The sequence below is a fragment of the Gobio gobio genome (genome assembly GCF_949357685.1).
Source record: "Gobio gobio genome assembly, chromosome: 20".
NCBI lineage: Eukaryota > Metazoa > Chordata > Actinopteri > Cypriniformes > Gobionidae > Gobio > Gobio gobio.
Window position 1 is genome coordinate 20275424 of NC_137113.1, and position 16689 is coordinate 20292112.

General features: G+C 40.4%; 1 protein-coding gene across 1 annotated transcript in view; it reads right to left on the minus strand.

Annotated features, from left to right (window-relative positions):
* Nucleotides 1-16689, minus strand: part of dusp3a (dual specificity phosphatase 3a) — a 32413-nt gene that overhangs the window by 9393 nt on the left and 6331 nt on the right. The window contains exon 2 of the mRNA XM_079846200.1: nucleotides 559-785. Within this exon, the coding sequence (XP_079702326.1) occupies nucleotides 559-785 (227 nt within the window). The remainder of the gene's footprint in view (nucleotides 1-558; nucleotides 786-16689) is intronic.

Consider the following 16689-nt stretch of genomic DNA (forward strand, 5'->3'; position numbering starts at 1 on the left):
CTTGCAATTAAGATGCTTTATAATTGCTCCTCTGTGTTAGAGATGGCATAAAATCCATGCCATAAAAGATGGGTTTAAATGCATCAATTAAAACGACTGGTGTGAGATATCTAGGGATAAAATTTGTGTATAGGGACTACCTTATCCACTTTGGGATACATTACATATAACATTTCGATAAATTGAAATACTGTATTCTTTCCTATCATTTTTTACGTCCTGACTTTTGTTTGTTGTTTGTGCGAGCAAAGAATTTTTAGAAAATGCAAGAATGCAAGAATCCTGGCATAAGGGAAAAGGGTCGGTGTAAAAATAAGTAACTTGCCTTGTTAGAGAAAGGTCAAGTTATGAATGCCACAGCATGTATTTTATCTCTGCAAAGTCATCCCTGGCTTAATACTTCATGAATGATTATATGTGTTATTTTAAATGGACTGAACAAGATTTCTGTGATATATTTGTATAGTCTTGTTGGTGAATGGGAAATGCTTTCTTTACAATGATGGGTCTAAAGATAAAAAAAAAGTTACAAAAAGAGAAGAAGGATGAGCAGCCAACCTTTTCCATGTGCCAGAGCCTTATCAATGAAGTCTGCCGCTTCCTCAAAGAAGGCACTGATGTTGAACTGCTCAGTGTCATTGGCCTTTATGCCGTGGTACGCGATCCCAGTTCCTGTGTAGAACTCTGCATTGGTGTTCACATGCATAAAAGAGTTTCCCTCTGCGACATTCAGTATGTGTGTCACACCCAGCCGCTGCAGACGCATCACATTCTGGGCCACAAACCTGGGGAGCAGAAGCAGAGCATGTGTGAGACTCACCTGGAACACACAAACCAATTTTGTAATGTTTTAAGGCAGTGTTGTAGTAGCTGAGATCCGCTCTTTTGAATCAATGAAACCAAGACCATGGAAATATGGCCATATTGTTCATTTTCAACGAAGCCCTGTTCACAGAGTTCATAAAGTTTATCAAAAGTAAGAATACGAAACGACATCTTAACGGCAGTGATGTTCATAAACATTACTAGGTCAACCAGAACTAGGAAAGCCTATTAGTGACCAACAACTACAGCAACAGAGTGGAGAACGAGGCTCGGGAGTTCGCCATCACAGCAACATTATTGACATCAACCTTTGGCGATGTATTGCGACCGAGTTCAGCGATACGACAAGTATGCAAATAAGCGGTGCTCAACATTCAGTGTCTACCAATAGGAGTGAAGACACTATTCTATACAGCTTGCCTCTTCCCACAGTGACAACTTAAAAATGCATGGAAAACCATGTTGGTATTAATTTCTGGCAGCAAAAAAACAGATTCTTTGACCAAAAAATAAGTAGTATGATAACTACAGTATATTAGTGTCCACACCAATGCACGATAACATAGTTACTCCATATATGTCGTCTGCCTCTTTAAATGCTCAAGCGGTTCAAAGGAGGATGGATTCTGATTGGCTGTCAATGTTTTTATCAATCATCAGCTAATAAAAATAGTTTTGAACATGATTCTAATGGTTGCTATAATTTAGGGCTGCCACTAACGACTGTTTTTATATCAATTAATCTATCAAACTAATTTATCGATTAATCTATCGACTAATTTATCACAATAATTTTCAACAATTTTACTTAAAAACATTTAATTTAACTTGCAACGTTGGCCTTCAGTAGTGTACTATAAAAAAGTATAAATGTAAACAAGCCCTTGGACAAAATGTAAAACTAAAAGAGTAAAAATTTAAAAAGGTACAAATTTGTAAACCAACATAACAAAAAAAAGGGAATATCAGCAAATACTTTTTATATAGAATAGTGTTGTCACGATACCAAAATTATGACTTCGATACGATACCAGACTAAAATACCTCAATACAGATATTGAATCGATACCATGGCAAAAAAAACTGTATAAGTAATTGAATAATATGACAGAACTTACTATTCATTGTTTTAGGGTTAAAAAAAAACTAAAAACTCACTTGGCCGGCATGTTCCCTATCATAGGTTCACTCAACGCTGCGAAACGTTGCCATGGGAACACTTCCGGCGTGACGAATGTCTGAAGCCCTTATACCATCACGCCAATTCATTGGCTAGTGACAAACCGTCAGATTTCATTCCTTCAGGAAACGGATCATCTGTGCCCTTAGGAAAGCTATTTAGCAACTAAAGCTAACCCATAGTGTTCACAGCTACTTACCACTGTTTGAGCAGTTCCTTTACTCCACAAAAGCGGACACGATGAGCTTCAAGAAATGTTTGGACCCGTGCGACAGACTCATTGCTGGAGACGACACTCATGACAGGTGCGTGATGTGTTTGGGCGTTCAGCACGCCCAGGCCGCGCTTAGCCGTCTATCTGACTGTCAGCACTGTGATAGCCTATGCATGAAAGTGCTGCGCTCTAGGATAGCTACCTTTAAAGGCTGCCTGCCTAATCCCCGCTACCCCGTCTCTGCGGCCCCCGAGGCACCGCACGAGTCGGACGCTTGGGACGACATGGGCAAATTACAATTTATGGATAGTGAGCGGACGGATTACGATCCTTTTCGCTCTCTTTCCCCCAGCCGGGTTTGCTCGCTTGAGAATTGCGACCGTGTCAAGCCCGTTCTGTTCATGCAAGACGAACTGCGGCCTACACCAGAAGCCCGGGACTCGGTTTCTTTTGGTTGCGGCCTGTTCGATGATGATGTGCTCTCTACAGCGGCTTCCGATTCCAAGGGACTCGTGGGCGAATCGGCCGCTTCTCTTCCTCCGAGCGTTCAAGAGAGACAAGTTTCCCAGTTATATGACGAACTAATAGAAGTTGTCACTCGCGCTGTAGACAAACTGGGCCTGGATTGGGACAGCGAGCCCGCGCTAGATCGAACCCAATCGAAGCTGGACGATCGTTTTTTCACTAGCCGCGCCAACTCAGCCCCGCCGGCCACTGCCTTTCTTCCAAGACCTCCATCACGAGGTCTCGGAGTCTTGGAAGCAGCCATTTTCGGCTCGTATTACAAATGCCGCGGCCGCGGATTTTGCCACGATTTCTAAAATGGCGGACACTGGCTACGCGAGCTTGCCTACTGTTGAAGAGACCCTCGCGGCCCACCTCGCGCCTACTTCGGCTCCGTCGTGGAAGTCTCGTCCCTTACTGCCCTCTAAACCTTGCAGAGTGACCTCCTCACTGGTCAATAAGTCTTATATTGCAGCTGGACAGGCAGCAGCCACCCTTCATTCCATGGCCGTTTTCCAGGCTTATCAAGCCGATTTATTAAAAGAGCTTGATGAAGGACAGGGCATGACTCCGGAGGCAGTCAAAGAGCTCAGACGGGCTACTGACTTGGCGCTGAGAGCCACCAAGCATACTGCCCGCGCCGTAGGAAGGTCTATGGTTGGTTTAGTGTCAGTAGAGCGCCACCTTTGGCTTAATCTCACTGACATTAAAGAAAAGGAGAAATCCTTTTTGTAGGACGCCACCATTTCCAACGACGGCCTTTTTGGGGAGGCCGTAACCACGGTGGTGGAGAAATTTAGAGCAGCAAAGCAACAATCTGCTGTGTTTCGCCAGCTTATTCCACGTCGGTCTAGGGAATTTGAACTGCAGCCAGCTCGCTCGCGCTCGTCTTCCCTTCAACGCCGTGAAATTCAACGAAGCAAACCCTCTCCTATGGATCCCCCTCGCAAGGACTGGGGACCTAGGACCCGCCCACCTATGCGTCAGCGCAACTACCAACGCAAACGAGTAGACCTGATGTCGACAGCTAAAACCTCTCGTCTTCAGGTCCCCAAGAAAAACTCCAGATCACTTCGCTCGTCTTCGGAGGACAGGCCCTCCATTGGAGAGTTTGGACGAACCACGCAAGTGTATTCGCATCTCTCACTGTGGCCTCCCGGCTCTGGCCTTAACCTTCCCGCCGCTAAATGCGCCTCGGGTGGTTTCAGACCGGTCCCTATCAACGAGCACTGTTCTTCCTGGTGTCCAAGAAGAAACCTTAGGGCTACACACCTGTGGCCTGTTTATGACGGCATTCAACCCCCCCAGCGCCGGGATGGGGGGCAGCCCGAACAGGTAGTTGGACAGTATCTTGTGCAAGATGTCTCCGCCACCTATGTGCCTCGGAGCGTCATGCAGTCAGGCATGTCTATGAGAGAAAACATGTCTGTTTCACATGTTTTTCCTGTTTCCGCAGACGTCAACGACTTTCTGCAATCAGGAACAACATCGACACCTACGGGACGACACGTATCCCAAACAGATCGTCTAATTCCATTAGCGGAACACTGGGGCGTGTGGCAACGCCTGCCCGAGGTTTCGCAATGGGTGCTGCGCACCATCCGTCACGGATACACCATCCAGTTCCGCAAAGGCCCACCTCTTTCAGGCGGGGTTCTCCCCACGTCAGTGTGTCCATGGGAGGCCCCAGCGATGAGACAGGAAGTTATGTCTCTCTTGGAGAAAGGGGCTATAGAAGAAATACTCCCCTCCCAAGCAGAAGTGGGCTTTTACAGCCCTTACTTCGTGGTGCCCAAAAAGGGTGGCGGATTGCGCCCGATTCTGGACTTTAGTCGTTTAAATCTTGCACTCAGAGCAAAAGAGTGCAAGTTTCTCCGTTTGAAGAAATTTGGGGGCCCCAAGCAAAATGGACATGGAGGCCCCCCAATACCCCCCACCCAACCCGCACGCACGCAAAGCCTTCAGGAACCACAGCATAGCCATACAGTTTAAGTTCACCCACACTTTATATAAATAAAAAGGTTTACAGTGCAAATACTGTTGTTGCATATACTGTGCATACAATTTGAAAACATTTGCAAAAAACACCACTGTATCATTAAAAAATGTTTGTAAACCTTTAAGTAACCATTTTTTAAACATCTATAAACATTACATAGATAGACAGACCAGATATTCCTAACACTTTGGAAATACTTAAGGGTTACTAGTTGGTTTGTAAACTGTCTATAAACATTATCTGGATGGTTATTATAAAGTAGCAACAGATGACTATAATACCTTGTTAAATAGTTAATAAACAGTACTAGTAAAACATGTGGGTTGTCCTGATACTGTACTTCAAAATGTAACTGTAAAAATTGCCACAGAATAAAGTAATTGTTCAAGATCCATTGGTAACTTATAAAAATAATGTAATATTTGCAAACTGTCACTACCGTATATCCCGAGACTAGCACATTAAGATAAGCTATGAAAAGCTATCTGGTTAAATAATGTTTATAATAATAGTTAATATAGCATGCTAAATTAACTATTCCAGGTTATTTATGCATAGCATAAATAATAGTATAGCATGCTATGCCACTTTCATCAAAACCTATTACAAAGCTAAAGCAATGTCATGTCATTAAATACGATAAACAGTGATTCTGGAACAGATCTGCGTCTTCCTTATCCCGTTAAAAAACATATTACAGTATGTAACCATATTCCGTCCGTTCGGGGAAAAAGTTGCACTAACTGTTTGTTACAAGCAGCATTTGCCGTCAGGCAGGTAACGATAGCTAACATAAACATATTTTTGCTAGCCTACCTGCTGCAAACTTACACCATTTTTGTACAAGACAAGTAGAGCTATTTTATCCAGTGTAATTTATCACTTACCACTGTCTTGTTTTTTCTTATCCTCCTCTTCCTTTCTCTTTTTTCTTTTCTGGCTTCCTGAAGCATAAAATTACGCTTCATGATAACTGCCGAGGAGGTTTTGTATTTTGCCGGCTGCAGAGATCGCGTGGTTGGCTGGCTGCTGTCAGCGACTACTGAGAGGGGGCCCCTTAAGGGGGATCCCGATAACAGTGTCATTGCACTTTCCTGCATTGACTATCAAAGGGGCACTCACACAGTTTGTCGTTTCATTTTATTCTTAACCTGTCGTTGTCTTGGGGCCCCAGGCCAGCTCAGGGCCCCAAGCAATTGCTTGGTTTGCCTGCCTTGTCGCGACGGGCCTGACTCAGAGTAAACAAGTTCAAAATGTTGAGGCTAAAGTCCATCCTGACCCAGATACAAACCGGAGATTGGTTTATAACCATCGATCTGAAGGATGCGTATTTCCACATCCAGATCGTCAAGAGACACAGGAAGTTCCTCAGGTTCGCTTTCGAGGGCAAAGCTTACCAGTATCGTGTCCTTCCTTTTGGGCTAGCCCTAGCCCCTCTGACTTTTACAAAGTGTGTGGACGCTGCTCTGGCCCCACTGCAGCTCCAGGTTCTAAATTACCTGGACAATTGGCTAATATTAGCTCAATCTCAGGAATGGGCTGTGGCTCATTGAGATCTAACTCTCTGCCACTTGAGGAATCTGGGTTTCCGTTTGAACCTACAGAAGAGCGTTTTGCACCCGTCCCAGCAGATGACTTTTCTAGGCGTGGATTTGGACTCTAATGTAATGTGGGCACGCCTGTCTCCTGCACGCGTTCAGTCTCTGCAGAACTGCCTGAGCCATTTCAAGATAGGTCACCTCGTTTCTGTCGGTCCTTGCCACAGACTGATGGGCATGATAATAGACTTTTATTTTATATAGCGCCTTTAAAATGCATCTCAAAGCGCTTCACAAAACATAAAACATGCAAAAAAATATAATAAAATACAAAAATACAAACATTATGAAATGAAGTATTAAATAACAATAATACGACAATTATAAAAAATTTACATAAAAGCTACCCGAAACAAATACGTTTTCAGGGAAGATTTAAAAACACTAAGTGATTCCGCTTGCCTAATTTCCACAGGCAGGGAGTTCCAGAGTTTTGGAGCATTTGATGAAAAGGCCCTATCACCCATGGATTTAAGCTTCAGAGGAGCGAAGTTCACGTAGTGGTTTGTATGGGGTTAAAAGCTCAGTGATATAAAGAGGTGTAAGACCATGCAAAGCCTTGTAGGCAAGCATTAGAATTTTAAAATCAACACGGAATCTAACAAGGAGCCAGTGTAAGGATTCAAGTACAGAGGAAACGTGATCCCCTGTCCGGGTTCCAGACAGAATTCGAGCGGCTGCATTCTGTACCAACTGTAGTTTGTTAAGGGTAGCTTTTGGGACCCCAGCCAGCAAAGCATTACAGTAATCAATTCGTGAAAATACAAATATGTTAATTCGCTTTTCAGCCACAGGTAGTGACAGCATGGGACGCAATTTGGCAATATTTCTCAGATGAAAAAAAGATGTCTTGACAGTGCTCTGAACATGAGGATCAAATGTAAGGGAACTATCAGATATTACTCCCAAATTTTTTTATTTTGTTTGAAACTGAAGTGTAGAACCCTCTACGCTTAAAGCTGGAGACCCAGCCTTACGTAGCTGGTGGGGCGAACCAACAAGCATTACTTCCGTCTTGTCACTATTCAGAAATAGAAAATTACTAGACATCCATTTTTTTTACCTCAGAGATACATGAAGAAAGATAGGACACAGCCACATTAACATCAGGTTTTGAATGTATATAAACCTGAGTGTCATCTGCATAAAAGTGAAAGCTGAGACCGAGTGATCTTAAAAGTTGACCCAGAGGATAAAGGTACATGTTAAAAAGTATAGGGCCCAGAATAGAACCTTGAGGAACACCAGATTGTACTACACCAATAGCAGATCTACAACCACCCATAGCGACAAACTGCTTTCTATCAGAAAAATAGGACTTAAACCAGCTTAGTGCAGTATCAGAGACACAAAAAACAGATCCTAACCGAACAAGTAAAACATTATGATCAACAGTGTCAAAAGCGGCACTAAGACCAAGAAGAATTAAAATAGAGAGACAGCCAGAATCAGAAGCCACTAACAGATCATTAGTGACCTTAACTAATGCAGTTTCAGTGCTATGAAATTTCCGAAATCCCGATTGAAGGAGATCATAGAGATTATTTGCGACTAGGTGGGCGTGTAATTGAGTAGCAACAATCCGCTCTAAAATTTTGGCGAGAAAGGGGAGATTGGAAATGGGATGAAAATTATTTAAATTAATGATGGCAGCGGCATCCCCTGTAGTACAGTTGGGCCAGCTCCATGTGCGACCATTTCAATGGTGGACCAAAAGCATAAAGATTTCACCCCACAGCCATCCCTCCCGCCAAGTCTTGTTGACTCGCAGGGGTTCTCGTGCTCTACGTCCATGGTTAAACCTCCCTTTGCTCCGCGGTGGAGTTCAACTAGGGCTGTGCTGTCGTCGCAAGACTATCACGACGGACGCATCCCTCACGGGTTGGGGAGCAGTGTATCAAGGACGCCCGACATTTGGAGTCTGGAGTGGAGAGCATTGTGGATGGCACATAAATCGTCTGGAGCTGTTAGCAGTGTTTCTAGCACTCAAATGATTTCTGCCCCATCTGAGAGGGTGTCATGTGCTGGTCAGGACGGACAACATGACCGTGATATCTTACTTTAAATTGCCAAGGAGGTTTTCGTTCTCACCCTTTATACAATCTGGCGAAGCGTTTGCTTCTTTGGGCGAAGAACAAGTTTCTGTCGGTCAGAGCGGTTCACATTCCAGGCCATCTGAACCTGGGGGCAGACTTACTCTCAAGACAAGATCTGGATCCCGGAGCGTGGCGGTTACATCCTCGGACGGTAGACCTTATAGTGCAGAGGTTTGGTCGAGCAGACGTGGACTTGTTTGCGTCGAGCACAACTACGCACTGCCCGCTTTGGTTCTCCCTTTCACCTCAGTCTCCTCTGGGGCTAGACGCATTGGCCCATTCATGGCCCAAGACCACTCTCTTTGCTTTCCCTCCAGTTTGTTTACTCCCAGCGGTACTGCTCAGGGTGCGAACAGACAGAGTGGAACATCTGTTACTGATAGCTCCTCACTGGCCCACTCAAGTTTGGTTTTCGGAGCTGATCAATCTGCTTGTCGGCCCTCCATGGGAGGTTCCCTTCAGACCGGATTTGCTGACGCAAGCTCAAGGCATGATTTGGCACCCCCGTCCGGAATTATGGAAGTTATGTGTGAGGCCTCTGAGCGGAGCGCGCTAGACTGTCATGGTATCTCGGCAGAGACCTCGGAAACCATTCTCATCTCCAGAGCACCGTCTACGAGACGCCTTTATGCTTTTAAGTGGAAGCTTTTTGCTTCATGGTGTCTGTCACGAAATGAGGACCCAGTATGCTGCCCTATCGGTTCAGTACTGGAGTTTCTACAAAGTCGTTTTTCAGCAGGAGCTGCTCCGGACACTTTGAAAGTTTATGTGGCGGCCATTTCTGCCCAACATGTACAAGTGCAGGGTGCTTCAGTAGGACGACACCCTTTAGTTTCTCGCTTTCTGCATGGGACGAGACGGCTTAGGCCTTTCCGCCCTGCACGAATTCCGTCTTGGGATCTCTCTATAGTTCTAGAAGGTCTAATGAGCGGTCCCTTTGAGCCTTTGGAGTCGGTGGCAGAGAAGTTTCTGACTTTCAAAACTGTTCTCTTGCTGGCTTTATCCTCTTTGAAGAGGATTGGAGACTTACAGGCTTTGTCTACCAGTCCCTCCTGTATGGACTTTGTACCTTGATTAGTCAAGGTTTTGCTGCGACCTAGGCCAGGTTATGTTCCTAAGGTTGCTTCGACCTCTTTTCGATCACAGCAGATAGTTCTGGAAGCTTTTTCTCCTCCTGAATCAGTAGATGGAGATAGTGTGCGACCTCTTGGTCTCTACCCGGTTAGGGCGCTAAAGATTTACATTGACCGTTCTGCCCTGTGGCGTAAATCAGATCAGCTGTTTGTATGCTTTGGCGGCAAAAACAAAGGAGCAGCTGTCACTAAGCAGAGAATGTCTCATTGGGTTATTGAGGCTATTTCAGCGGCATACGAGGCGCGTGGTCTCACCTCACCTTTAGGGGTACGTGCGCATTCGACCAGAGGAATGGCATCTTCTCAAGCTCTCTTTAAGGGCTCTTCGTTGGAAGATATCTGTGTTGCTGCAGGATGGTCCTCTCCCAACACCTTTATCAAGTTCTACGATCTGGACGTGAAGACGGCTCCTGGCTCCCAGGTCCTATCTGTTTGAGCGGGTGCTTTCCACGGTCCACCAGCTACTCTCAGGGATGTGAAGGCGTTATGGTATATCGTTCCCATGGCGACGTTTCGCAGCGTTGAGTGAACCTATGATAGGGAACGTCTCGATTACGTATGTAACCTTGGTTCCCTGAATAGGGGAACGAAACGCTGCGATTCCGGCCTTCTCATTCTTCGAGTAGTAGTTTACTTCTTCCTGAAATCTGACGGTTTGACGCTTAGCGCTGATATGATTCATACGTGACGTATTTCAGGGCGGCGCGAAGCGCCACTAGCCAATGAATTGGCGTGATCGTATAAGGGCTTCAGACATTTGTCACACCGGAAGTGTTCCCATGGCGACGTTTCGCAGCGTTTCGTTCCCCTATTACATACGTAACCGAGACGTTCCTGCCAGGTTCCTGCCCTGCCTCACACAGAATATTAGGTCCAGCCCTCTAAGAGCTGCACGGACCATATTCATTGTAACACCCGATTTCTCCGACTGCGTTTACCCGAATACTCGCCAGGACATGCATTTTTACATATTTTTTACCATTCAAACCCAATAATCCGCGAAACTGGCGTCGCGATCTTTCTGAGTGAAAGGCGGCCGCGCCACACTTTTCTGTTGCGTTCTTTTTCCTGAGCTGCGCATATATATTAGACTGTTCTGCTTCCATTGTTTAGTGAACAGTGGAAGCAGAGCTCACACACACGTCCTCACTCCTGCTGTCACACATCTTGTCTCACACGTTCTCAGTTTGTACTTCCAATAAACCAAGACCCTGCCAACCCCACCCAAAGCCTCAACTACAGAACGGTCTGCGGTGTCTAGTTTGAGATTGATTGGAGTGAATTGTTGAGCCGCTTTTAGTTGGCAGAGATGTCGGCCGATGTCAGAGGGCCCCTGGAGACAGCCGTGTTCTAAACCAGAACAGACACACCAAGGAGATCTTGGCTGCCGCCCAGAGGCATACAAAGAGCCATAGGCGTCCAGCGTAGTGCCCAAAATAGGACTTTAAGTCCACAGAGAGGAAAACAAGAGATGAGAAGAGAGCAGAATGCTCTGCAATGTAGTAGCATTGTCTGTATTTTGCTTTAGCACCTGGAACTCTTTCATCTTTGTCTGCTAAAAATCCAGCCTCTTTATGTCTCTCTCGTCCACTCCTCAGCGACATCCCTCCTTACAATGCAGACTGCACATATGGGTAAAGGAGAATATATACCCAATGCAATTAAAATACCTTAAATAATATATGACACTGTATTTCAACAGCACTTCAAATAAACACCCTAAATAAAGATAAAGTCTGCAACCCTTTTGGTTTATAACTGGAGGATGTGGCGGCCCATCAGTCTCTGTTTCTGCCAGCAGCGCAGGCTCTTCAGTGGTGATGAAGTGATGGACTCTGATGCGCCGCCCAACGCCCATAATTCAAACTCTCTCCTAACCAGTGAGATTCTGTCTATATGGAGCCTTTGAAGATTGTGGTCATATTTCTCCCTGTGTTTGTGTATGTGTGTATGCATGTGCATGAGAGAGAGAGAGAGAGAGAGAGAGAGAGAGAGAGAGAGAGAGAGAGAGAGAGAGAGAGAGAAGAGAGAGAGGAGAGAGAGAGAGAGAGAGAGAGAGAGAGAGAGAGAGAGAGAGAGAGAGAGAGAGAGAGAGAGAGAGAGAGAGAGAGAGAGAGAGAGAGAGAGAGAGAGAGAGAGAGAGAGAGAGAGAGAGAGAAAAAGTGTTTGCTTTGCATCTTGTTCACCTGTCCTGCACTCTGTTCACTGCAGTCCCTTCACATGCATTATTAATGTAAGTCTTACAAAGAGTGGTGTGCAACTAAAAAAGTGGCCCATTGCCCCATACTGCACCTTTACATACAGTAAAAGATACAAATCACAAAAGGTTACTTTAACATTAACCAATAGATTTTTTTTAGTAGTGACAACGCACAGCTGATGAAAACGATATCAATAACCAGCACAAGCAATATTATAGGATTTTGACTAATATATATATATAATCATAATGACTGTATTACTAAAGACAGTATAATTTAGATCATATCCTACAGTCATAACAGTAACTGAATAATATCCCAAAGATTTGGCACACTCATCTGCACTCAGTTTATTAATGTAGTATTGGCAAGAATCTGAACAAACAACAAGAGTGCAGTACATGCTGAACACAATGTGGACATTCAATCTTATCTAGATGGGTAATTATGGATGGGATCATCTAATTTCAAACATTATGCTTTTGTAATATTAGCCCTAATATAATACATTGTAAAGTGCAATATAATACATGAGCAAAATGTACTTTTTTGTGCATAGTGTGCATATTGTGTTAGGAAAACAACACAGCAGAATTTATAAATGTATTGTGCATGTTCTACTTGTCTATAAAGTGCATTCTTTTAAAAGTTGTCTATTTATCATATAGATATGTCTGTCTGTCTGTCTGTCTGTCTGTCTGTCTGTCTATCTAATCTGTGTCTATTTATCTATCTATCTATCTATCTATCTATCTATCTATCTATCTATCTATCTATCTATCTATCTATCTATCTATCTATCTATCTATCCTGTACCTATCTATCTATCTATCTATCTATCTATCTATCTATCTATCTATCTATCTATCTATCTATCTATCTATCTATCTATCTATCTATCTATCTATCTATCTATCTATCTATCTATCTATCTATCTATCTATCTATCTATCTATCTATCCTGTACCTATCTATCTATCTATCTATCTATCTATCTATCTATCTATCTATCTATCTATCTATCTATCTATCTATCTATCTATCTATCTAATGTGTACCTATATGTCTGTCTGTCTGTCTGTCTGTCTGTCTGTCTGTCTGTCTGTCTGTCTGTCTGTCTGTCTGTATCTGTATCTATCTATCTGTATCTATTTGTATCCATCCGTATCTGTCCGTCCATCCGTCCATGTCTGTCTGTCTGTCTGTCTGTCTGTCTATCTATCTATCTAATCTGTACCTATCTATCTATCTAATGTGTACCTATCTATCTATATATCTATCTAATCTGTACCTATCTATCTATCTAATGTGTACCTATCTTTCTATCTATCTATCTATCTATCTATCTATCTATCTATCTATCTATCTATCTATCTATCTATCTATCTATATATATATATATCTAATCTGTACCTATCTATCTATCTATCTATCTATCTATCTATCTATCTATCTATCTATCTATCTATCTATCTATCTATCTATCTCTATCTAATCTGTACCTATCTATCTATCTATCTATCTATCTATCTATCTATCTATCTATCTATCTATCTATCTATCTATCTATCTATCTATCTATCTATCTATCTATCTATCTATCTATCTATCTATCCTGTACCTATCTATCTATCTATCTATCTATCTATCTATCTATCTATCTATCTATCTATCTATCTATCTATCTATCTATCTATCTATCTATCTATCTATCTATCTATCTATCTAATGTGTACCTATGTGTCTGTCTGTCTGTCTGTCTGTCTGTCTGTCTGTCTGTATCTGTATCTATCTATCTGTATCTATTTGTATCCATCCGTATCTGTCCGTCCATCCGTCCATGTCTGTCTGTCTGTCTGTCTGTCTGTCTATCTATCTATCTATCTAATCTGTACCTATCTATCTATCTAATGTGTACCTATCTATCTATATATCTATCTAATCTGTACCTATCTATCTAATGTGTACCTATCTTTCTATCTATCTATCTATCTATCTATCTATCTATCTATCTATCTATCTATCTATCTATCTATCTATCTATCTATCTATCTATCTATCTATCTATCTATCTATCTATCTATCTATCTATCTATCTATCTATCTATCTATCTATCTATCTATCTATCTATCTATCTATCTATCTATCTATATATATATATATCTAATCTGTACCTATCTATCTATCTATCTATCTATCTATCTATCTATCTATCTATCTATCTATCTATCTATCTATCTAATGTGTACCTATCTATCTATCTATCTATCTATCTATCTATCTATCTATCTATCTATCTATCTATCTATCTATCTATCTATCTATCTATCTATCTATCTATCTATCTATCTATCTATCTATCTATCTATCTATCTATCTATCTATCTATCTATCTAATCTGTACCTATCTATCTATCTAATGTGTACCTATCTATCTATCTATCTATCTATCTATCTATCTATCTATCTATCTATCTATCTATCTAATCTGTACCTATCTATCTATCTAATGTGTACCTATCTATCTATATATCTATCTAATCTGTACCTATCTATCTATCTAATGTGTACCTATCTTTCTATCTATCTATCTATCTATCTATCTATCTATCTATCTATCTATCTATCTATCTATCTATCTATCTATCTATCTATCTATCTATCTATCTATCTATCTATCTATATCTATCTAATCTGTACCTATCTATCTATCTAATGTGTACCTATCTATCTATCTATCTATCTATCTATCTATCTATCTATCTATCTATCTATCTATCTATCTATCTATCTATCTATCTATCTATCTATCTATCTATCTATCTATCTATCTATCTAATCTGTACCTATCTATCTATCTAATGTGTACCTATCTATCTATCTATCTATCTATCTATCTATCTATCTATCTATCTATCTATCTATCTATCTATCTATCTATCTATCTATCTATCTATCTATCTATCTATCTATCTATCTATCTATCTATCTATCTATCTATCTATCTATCTATCTATCTATCTATCTATCTATATATATATATATATATATCTAATCTGTACCTATCTATCTATCTATCTATCTATCTATCTATCTATCTATCTATCTATCTATCTATCTATCTATCTATCTATCTATCTATCTATCTATCTATCTCTATCTAATCTGTACCTATCTATCTATCTATCTATCTATCTATCTATCTATCTATCTATCTATCTATCTATCTATCTATCTATCTATCTATCTATCTATCTATCTATCTATCTATCTATCCTGTACCTATCTATCTATCTATCTATCTATCTATCTATCTATCTATCTATCTATCTATCTATCTATCTATCTATCTATCTATCTATCTATCTATCTATCTATCTATCTATCTATCTATCCTGTACCTATCTATCTATCTATCTATCTATCTATCTATCTATCTATCTATCTATCTATCTATCTATCTATCTATCTATCTATCTATCTATCTATCTATCTATCTATCTATCTATCTAATGTGTACCTATGTGTCTGTCTGTCTGTCTGTCTGTCTGTCTGTCTGTATCTGTATCTATCTATCTGTATCTATTTGTATCCATCCGTATCTGTCCGTCCATCCGTCCATGTCTGTCTGTCTGTCTGTCTGTCTGTCTGTCTATCTATCTAATCTGTACCTATCTATCTATCTAATGTGTACCTATCTATCTATATATCTATCTAATCTGTACCTATCTATCTAATGTGTACCTATCTTTCTATCTATCTATCTATCTATCTATCTATCTATCTATCTATCTATCTATCTATCTATCTATCTATCTATCTATCTATCTATCTATATATATATATATATATCTAATCTGTACCTATCTATCTATCTATCTATCTATCTATCTATCTATCTATCTATCTATCTATCTATCTATCTATCTATCTATCTATCTATCTATCTATCTATCTAATCTGTACCTATCTATCTATCTAATGTGTACCTATCTATCTATCTATCTATCTATCTATCTATCTATCTATCTATCTATCTATCTATCTATCTATCTATCTATCTATCTATCTATCTATCTATCTATCTAATCTGTACCTATCTATCTATCTAATGTGTACCTATCTATCTATATATCTATCTAATCTGTACCTATCTATCTATCTAATGTGTACCTATCTTTCTATCTATCTATCTATCTATCTATCTATCTATCTATCTATCTATCTATCTATCTATCTATCTATCTATCTATCTATATCTATCTAATCTGTACCTATCTATCTATCTAATGTGTACCTATCTATCTATCTATCTATCTATCTATCTATCTATCTATCTATCTATCTATCTATCTATCTATCTATCTATCTATCTATCTATCTATCTATCTATCTATCTATCTATCTATCTATCTATCTATCTCTCTATCTATCTATATCTATCTAATCTGTACCTATCTATCTATCTAATGTGTACCTATCTATCTATCTATCTATCTATCTATCTATCTATCTATCTATCTATCTATCTATCTATCTATCTATCTATCTATCTATCTATCTATCTATCTATCTATCTATCTATCTATATATATATATATATATATCTATCTATCTAATCTGTACCTATCTTTCTATCTATCTATCTATCTATCTATCTATCTATCTATCTATCTATCTATCTATCTATCTATCTATCTATCTATCTATCTATCTATCTATATCTATCTAATCTGTACCTATCTATCTATCTAATGTGTACCTATCTATCTATCTATCTATCTATCTATCTATCTATCTATCTATCTATCTATCTATCTATCTATCTATCTATCTATCTATCTATCTATCTATCTATCTATCTATCTATCTATCTATCTATATATATATATATATATATCTATCTAATGTGTACCTATCTATCTATCTAATGTGTAC